This window comes from Stegodyphus dumicola, chromosome 2 (genome assembly GCF_044657685.1).
Source record: "Stegodyphus dumicola isolate Sdum_Otavi_A_Nest chromosome 2, ASM4465768v1".
NCBI lineage: Eukaryota > Metazoa > Arthropoda > Arachnida > Araneae > Eresidae > Stegodyphus > Stegodyphus dumicola.
The window spans coordinates 133,446,955-133,455,274 of NC_140769.1; the positions used below are offsets into that span (position 1 = coordinate 133,446,955).

Here is an 8,320-nt window from a genome sequence, read left to right on the forward strand (position 1 = left end):
TGTCAATTTTTTAAATATTGTTCAGAGTGATAAAAAGTGATAATTACGTTAACTCACAGAAAAAAATAAAATTGTGGTGAATGTTAAGCTGTTTTAAACCCATGGGGAAATATAAAAGTGATAGATTTATAATTGATGTATAATACACACACATACATGCCCAATGCATCCTTTTATTATTATTATTATTATTATTATTATTATTTATTTTGAACCATCAAACATTTAAGTTTTTATGCTCTTCTGAAAATACATTCCATTCAGGTGTAAATAGTAATACCAATATAAAATATTATTTGACAGCAATGCACTTCATTGGTGTTAATTGCCCACCAGCAGCTGAATGGCAAAGTCGCTGAACAGTGGTAATTGTGTCTGGAGTTCAAGTCCTGGCTGCATGTGTGTTGTTTTGTTGTTGCTGCATTGTGGTTTTCCTTGTGTGTAAATGGAAATTCCTATTTGCAGGCTGGCATAGCAAATGGATTTACTGGGACTGCAGACAAATACATCTTTGTATGATGGAAACATTTTCATTACTTATGCTTGGCTTACCTGTGCTTCCTTTATGCAAAACATGTCCAGGCTCTTGAAACTCTTTTAATGATCTTTAAATTGATTGTTCCATTTGTGGAGATTAATTAAATTCATGTCAGAATTGCCTCTAAACTGTGTTTTGAGAGATTTCATTTCACATAACCAGAGAATGTGCATTGCTTTTTCAATGCATGATGTTAGTTCTTCTGTAAACAAACAAGTTCCTTGTTGCCATTCCCAAATAATTTCAATGTATATTTTCCCCTAATATTAAATTATTTCTCTTCCTCACTGCATTATGTAACTTTATATCAGTAAACAATTAATTATTAGTTTTGGTTGTTTTGTTGTTATAATCAATGGGATCTTGATTATACTGATCATTGCTAGCATTATTTGACTAATAGCCCTCATGGGTCAGTAGTAAATCCTGTTGGGAACACCAGCTGTACACCAATGCACAATTTCAGTGTTGCTTCAAGGTGACCAACAGAAGATACCTAACCCTCTGAAAGGTTTGGAAAAGTCATTTCCATGTCCTAAGCAACCTTAAAATCATTGATAAGACCTACATTTGAATTATCAAGGGAACCCTCAATTGTGCTTGAAAAAAATTTTCGATTTGATTTTGTCCCTAAATATGATTTTGAGAGGCTGCTGATGAATAGGAACACATCAGTTGTCAATAAAATTATTTCTTTGGAAGAAGATCATGAAACTGTAAATGATTGAGGATAATACTCAAGAGTTGTTTTAAGACCATGCCCGTCAATGAAGCAATGCATCTGCATCATAAGCAGTTGTAAAAAGTTACGGATGAAACCTTCTTTGAGGCTAAGAAGGAAAGAAATAGAAATACATTATGATTTCAAATGAGATTAGAGAAATGTGTAAAATGTAAGAAAGACTGCAAATTAAAAAAAAAAAAATTACAGCACAAATAAGGCTGTAGCACTGAAAGTGATGAATCCATTAAACAAGTGTCTAATTCCCCAAAATCCTCAAAAAGAGGCAAAAGCAATTGTCATTTTATAAGTTTGTTGTTAAAGTTGTACAAAAAGAAAAGGTGTTCAAGGAAAAGCTATCAGAATCACTCATGTCTGTTGGCTCACATCCAATATGTAGGAATGATCCTAATAATTAGCCATGATTCTTTTCAAAGGTAAAAATTAAATAAATATTATTTTATACTAATCATTTTATATGAATATTTTATGGTTTTCCAAAATGAAGTATATTCTCAAAGCAAGGTGACACTGTAAATAAAAATTAATATACAAAGATAAACAAATAAACAGAAGTTGTTATATGACTTAGAACAACATTCATGAAATCTTGCTGCAAGATCAAATTTTAAACTCAGTTGTATAACTTTCAAACACTCATTTCATTATATCATAGTTAATCAGTAGTCTGGGAAATCATGATTCTTTTTATTGTATCTTTATATCTCTATTTATGTATATAATTTTTTGTTTTACGTTTTCCTAAATGCTTCTTAGTTCTCTCACATCCATTCATGTATGACTGCAGCGGTATCTTCTTTAAGTCATAGCATTCAATAAAAGAATAAAATTTGTAATGCTAAAATTTTCGAATATTGTTTTCATGACTAATTTTTAGTTAACTTTTGTAAAAAAGATATTTAGAGCCAGATGTGTGCTGTGTGTATGTTGCTCGCACTCATTAAATTTGTTATCTAATTTCAGCAATGGTGATGATGTCTTTGATTATTTAAAGTACCTTACTGCTGTTGGGAGATTTAATACTATGCTTATGTTTTTGTCTAATAGTGAGAAAAAAAGTGAGTTCTCATTTATTATTGCTTAATCAGAAATATTATTTCAATTTTGTTAGTATGTTGTGGAGATGTTATGTATTACTTCAAAAAATTCATTCTTACAAGTGGTTAATAAATTGAAACTAAGAAATTTATATTTAAGTGAAGGCATGTCATATATTCTAGTTAAATATAAATGTTTAGTTTTTATTTATAATGAGATGTGCTTAGGGAAATAGTTAATGTTACAACTATTTTATTATTGTTAAGTGTTTGAAAATTATAACTGATTAAATTGTATCAAACTGAATTTTTTGACTGTAACAAGAAATATTTCATTAATAAAAGTTTAAGCTTATATATATATATATATTTGCTCTATTATATACTTTGCTCTGTTCAAATCACTGAGTTCTGGGTCTCTATATTTTTGCCTCCCTTCCCCCCCCCCAATTAAATGGTTGATAAGTTTGTATGTCATGTATCTGCTATTTTCAAATCAGCATTACTAATAAATACTGACATTAGAAATATCCAAATCTCTCTACAATTTTTTAACCTTTATATTATGTTACACTACTATAACTCCTATATGACTTTTGCACTTGACCAATTCTCTATGGGTGCTATTTTCAAAACAGAGGATATTTAATTTATCTTCTGAATTTAATCATATTCTAATTTCTTTGCAGCTTAAATGATTTAAAAGCAATGAATGCATTTCTTAAAAGCTTAGAACCTTTATTTAATTTTTGTTCATTTGCTGTGCTTTATCTCTTTTCACTATATTAGAATCATTTAAGAGCTTATTGGAATTTTATTTATGATATGACCCACCTAGAAATATAATAAAATTTTGAGGATGTAACAGGTTGAATAATGAAGACTAAAAAATTGCATGTCTTAAAATTTATACTAATTAATGCAGTTCCTTCATAATTTTCATGACAGGGTTAGTAGACAGGCTCTCTCTGAAACTGCAATAGAGCTACATAAGCTAGCACAACTGTAAATGTGTAGTTTTAATCTTCGATATGCAATTTAAAGTTTTCTGTTAGTATTTTTAGCTTTAAATAACTGTAATAGCTATTAAATTATATTTCGGAAACCATATAAGCATTTAAAAGTTCATATGAGTTTGGAATTTATGTTTCACAATATGAATGTCTTTCAGCATAAACCTCTAAATTATTTGTATTTATTGACTTATGTTATAGCAATGCAATATCTCTAATTTTAAAAGAATATTGAGAAAAAGGATTATCAAATGATTATTATTATTCAGCTTGTTATCAGAATATAATTATGTAATTTTTGTATGAGTTAGTGTAGCATTTTCTATAATCGTTATTCTATAATTTTATATTTTATCTAATTGTTCCTGTATAATTTTTTAGATTTACAAAAGCTGCTTGATGTTATAAAATCATCTGATAGGTCATCCTCTGAAAAGGACGATATACTGAATCTATACAAAGTGTAGCAGCTGCATTGTTATTGTTCATGCATCTTCTGTATAATATAAATCTTGTTGAAATAAAGTGTAATTAAATTGTTACTTTTATCATTTTTAAAACTAAGAATTAAGTGAAATCATCCATTAAATTTTTCTGATAGTAGTATGTTTCTTTGTGGTAAGAAATGATAAGCATGCCAGTTCATTGTCTATTAATAATAGAAATAACAGGTGCATGGTTTTTTTTTTTTTTTTTTTTTTTTTTTTTTTTTTTTTTTTTTTTTTTAATAGCCTTTTGAATTATAGTACTAAGTATTAAAAGAGCTGAGAAAATGTTGATGAAATTAGATTTGAGTGTAGTTAATTGCTGAGGACTAACTGAAATGATCAGTTTATAAAGTAATTAGTGTGTCAAGGAACTTTTTTTATGGTAATAAGATGGAGAAAAGTTACAGCACTTCTTTTGTATGAGTTTCTGTATCACATAAGTAACAGGCAGCCATTTCAAAACTGAAATTTGTATGCAATATGTTCCCAAATAAAATGTACCCCAAGAATGAAATTAAATAATGGGGCAGAAAATGTAGTAGATTTAATTTTATTTATTATTGTCTCATAATTATGTTTTTAACAGAAAACTCAGATTTTTGTTCATTGGTGGGGTTTTAAGTCTTAAAGGAGCTTTTTGTCCATGAAGGACTACTATTGTTTTCATTTTGTGATTTTGCATTGAATCACTATAAATGTCCATTTCACTTTTCAAACTGTTGCCACCAAATGTTAGAGACCTGCATTATATATGCAAAAAATAAATAAAGAAAAATTTGCATAAATGTAGATATATTACTTGCATTCTTATAAAACAATAGTACCTAGAGCCATCGAATTTTGAATGACGTAATCCTCCTACAAATATGGGCATGTGGAAGACCAAATTTGGAATTTGTTTTATTATCGATTTCATATTTGTAAAACTTTAACGAATTTTTTAGTAACAAACTCAATGATTTAAAAGCAAGCAATAGCAACACTCTATGGAGGAAAAAAAACCTTTTTTATCTCCAGCGCGCAGAACTGTGTATTGGAAATATTAAAGACACGATATTTAATAAATAAAGGTAACTCACATAATTATAAAAAAAAACGCCCCTTTGGACGTAATTTAAAATCTGAAACATTTCAGATTTTTTTTTTTAGTCAAAAGGAGCATTAGCTCAGAAGGGCTATTGATTTCGTTTTGGCATTTTGCGTCGATACACTGTAAACATCTGTATCACTTTTCAAACTGTTGCCAACAAATATTATCACCCTGTGTTATATTTAAAGAAATTAAATAATGAAGAATCTGCATAAATGTATGTATGTATTCTCGCATTATGATAAAACAATGGTACCTAGAGCCATCAAATTTTGAATAACATAAACCTCCTCCGAATATGGTCATCTAGAAGCCCAAATTTGGGATTTGTTTTATTATTGTTTTCATATTTTGTAACGCTTTAACGTATTTTTGATTAAGAAACTCAATGATTTCAAAGTGAGCAATAGCAACACTATATGGGAAAAAAAAAAAGAAAAAAAAAACATTCTTATCTCCAGCATGCGAAACTGCATGTTGGAAATTCTAAAGATATGCTCATGTTAAAATTATTTTGCGATATTGATGTTGAATTGAATTTATGGTTTAAGTGTGAAGAACATGATATTTAATAAATAAAGGTAACACGAAAAATGTTTTTTAAAAAAAGCCCCTTTGGGCGTAATATAAAATCTGAAAAGTTATCTTTTATATTTGTATATATATATGCTTGATTGGATTTTTTTAATGCTTGCCGACCAAAAACTCTAATTTCAGAATTTTTATAAAATTCTTATTTAATCCATATTATTCAATAATAAATATAGACTGCTCTTTGATGTTATGTCAAAAGATTTTACAGTATTAGATGTTGACAAATTAGCAATTTCATAACGCGAATACTATAGCCATGTATTTTATTATAGCTTTATCACAAAGCATGTTCAGGTTTCATTTTTGGTGATTTCTGCGTAAACCACAGAAATTTTAGCTATAAAATGTTCATTTATTTTAATTCCATACCAGGATCATTATTTTTTAATTGTAATTATCTTATTTGTTGGCAGTCCGCCCCCCCCCAGACACACACACACTTCAGATACTCTTTTAAATTTCACTGCAGCGCTATTGACAGTACTGTTACAATGTTTACACGAACCTTTGTTCCAAATTCATGGGATTCCTTCCACTCCACAACAAGTTTTCCAGATTCTGCTGCAGTGCTTGCAGATGCTTTAAAGGCAATGCAAAACAGTTTTCATTCAGTATTTAATCCATTTTTGTTGAAAAATAGCATTTTCTTTCTTGCTTATCAAAAGAGCATTAACCCTTTTTCAAGCCAAGGAATGCAACTGATTGTAATAAGTGAGTAGGAGGTAATTTTTTTTAGCCAGTTAGAAATGTTTCTACATTGAATAATAATGAGGAGGTGGGCTAGTTTGTAATTAGCATTAGGGAGGGGAAGGAGAGATATATACGAAAATGGGAGAACTATTGAACTACTTTATAAATTTTAATAGAAAATGTGGTATAGAAATATTTATTTATTACTTTAGGTTGTAAGTTTTAGAAAATAATTTATTTGCATGAACAAAAAGAAGCACTGAAAAGAAGAGGATTTTATCATGTACTTTTGTTTTATAATTATTGGCAGTGGAATAAAAAGTTATGTAAACTAGTAAATAGTTATATTAGAGGTGTTTTAGTGTTTTTATTACATTCATATGATGGTGAAAATTTTCTCAAAATTTTATTTGAAAATCATTTTGAGTAAGAAATCTTTTTTTCTTCTTCAATGGCTTGACAGCCCTGGGCTTCTCCATGCATCTCTACGCTTGGCAACTGATTTCTAGTTTTTAACCTTTAAAATATTAAGATCTTTTTCAGCACAATCAATCCATCTTAGCGGGGATCTGCCCCGAGGTCTATTTCCGATGGGCTTTGCAGAAAGATTTTCTTACAGCAACGATCTTCAAAGAAATCTTTTATCATCAGCATATCAGAAATAAAATTTTCCTTGCTGTGACCTAAACAGAATTCTTAATTAAACTTAAACTTGATAATATATTGTCATGATCTTCCTCCTTCAAAGCATATTACGAGTAATAAGGATGGTTTGTTATGCTGACTGGTTTTTTTTTTTTTTTTTTTTTTTTTTTTTTTTTTTTTTTTTAATACAAAAACGAGAATTGCTGTGTTTAAATTTTTAAAAAAAGGTTAAAAACCCTGTAAAACTCTTTGTAAACCCTGGCCTCTGATGAAGATAGGTTTCGATATGGCGCAGTCACCGAACCTGCAGTCTAGGGTATGTAACTGCTGCTGGCAATTGAATTTTCATACAGAATTTTCTTTGCTGTGACTTAAACAGAATTCTTAGTTAAACTTGATGATATAATGTCATGATCTTCCTTCTTCAAAGCATATTAATAAGAATAATTTGTTATGCTGACCGTAGTTTTTTTTTTTTTTTTTTTTTTTTTTTTTTTTTTTTTAATTCAAGAATGATAATTACTGTTTTTAAATACCAAAAGGCGCTCTTTGCAACCCACCCTGGCCTCAAATGAAAATGGGTCTAGATAAGGAGCTGTCACCGGACTTGCAGTCTAGGTAAATAGCTGCTGCTGACAATTGAACTTTCATACAGAGTGTCAAAGTAAAATATGTGCTGAAGTTCTATTTCTGTATGTAAACATGGCTTTTTGGTTTTGAGCGAAATCATAATTCAGGCCTTTTTATTTATTCTTTCCTTATTTCCTGTTCAATTCAGTTCCTCCCTCGTTTATTATAGTTTTATTGATTATTTATTTTATTTCCTCCCCTCCTGCAGAGCTTCAGCTCTCATAATTTTAGAAATTAAGCCTTGGATAAAAGAATAGGCGAAGCATTTGAAGAAACATAGGTTATGTATTTATAAGCATGTTCATAGAACTTCACTTTTGGCTCTTCTTTTCCTACTTTCTTGCCCCCTCTCCCATACTTCTGTCATCTTGTTAACCATTTTTCCTCTGTACACTAATTCTATAATTTCATTAGGCCAATTCACTTTCAGCCAACATCTTCTAACAAGTCCATCATAAAGCCATGTATGGATTAACCTGTTTTCAACACCCAGAATTATTCTCCCATTTTTATAAAGTTTATTAGAGCAGCCATTACAGTCACTCACATATGCGCACTTTTTTTATTTTACTATTTTAAAGGTATTCTTAAAACTTTGGCTCATTTCCTGTAAAATCAAAAGTTAATGTCACCCAAGTGCTGTCATGATATTTTATGATCATCCATCTTTAGTTGGAACTAATTTCAAATTCCCTGTAGATTATATGCTATGACATTAAAGTTGTGTTCTGATTCTAGTGTGTCAAAGCCCAGAATTTGCACTAGGCTTTCTGTCAATTTAACCACTCAATAGCTCCAAAATTTTGCAGTGAAGATTCCATTGACCTTGGTAAAGTTGATTTAATAAAGCAAT

At 29.5% G+C, this 8,320-nt stretch overlaps 1 protein-coding gene across 4 annotated transcripts in view; it reads left to right on the forward strand.

The window, feature by feature from the left end:
- LOC118190156 (RNA polymerase II-associated protein 3-like) overlaps positions 1 to 3,872 on the forward strand; it is a 62,875-nt gene extending 59,003 nt beyond the window's left edge. For 3 of the 4 annotated variants that reach the window (XM_035360839.2, XM_035360838.2, XM_085811123.1), the window contains 2 exons: positions 2,244 to 2,338; positions 3,712 to 3,872. In XM_035360839.2, the coding sequence (XP_035216730.1) occupies positions 2,244 to 2,338; positions 3,712 to 3,797 (181 nt within the window). In that variant the 3' untranslated portion in view covers positions 3,798 to 3,872. The remainder of the gene's footprint in view (positions 1 to 2,243; positions 2,339 to 3,711) is intronic. The other variant, XR_004758372.2, reaches the window with a different exon arrangement.
- The last annotated feature ends 4,448 nt before the right edge of the window (positions 3,873 to 8,320 follow it).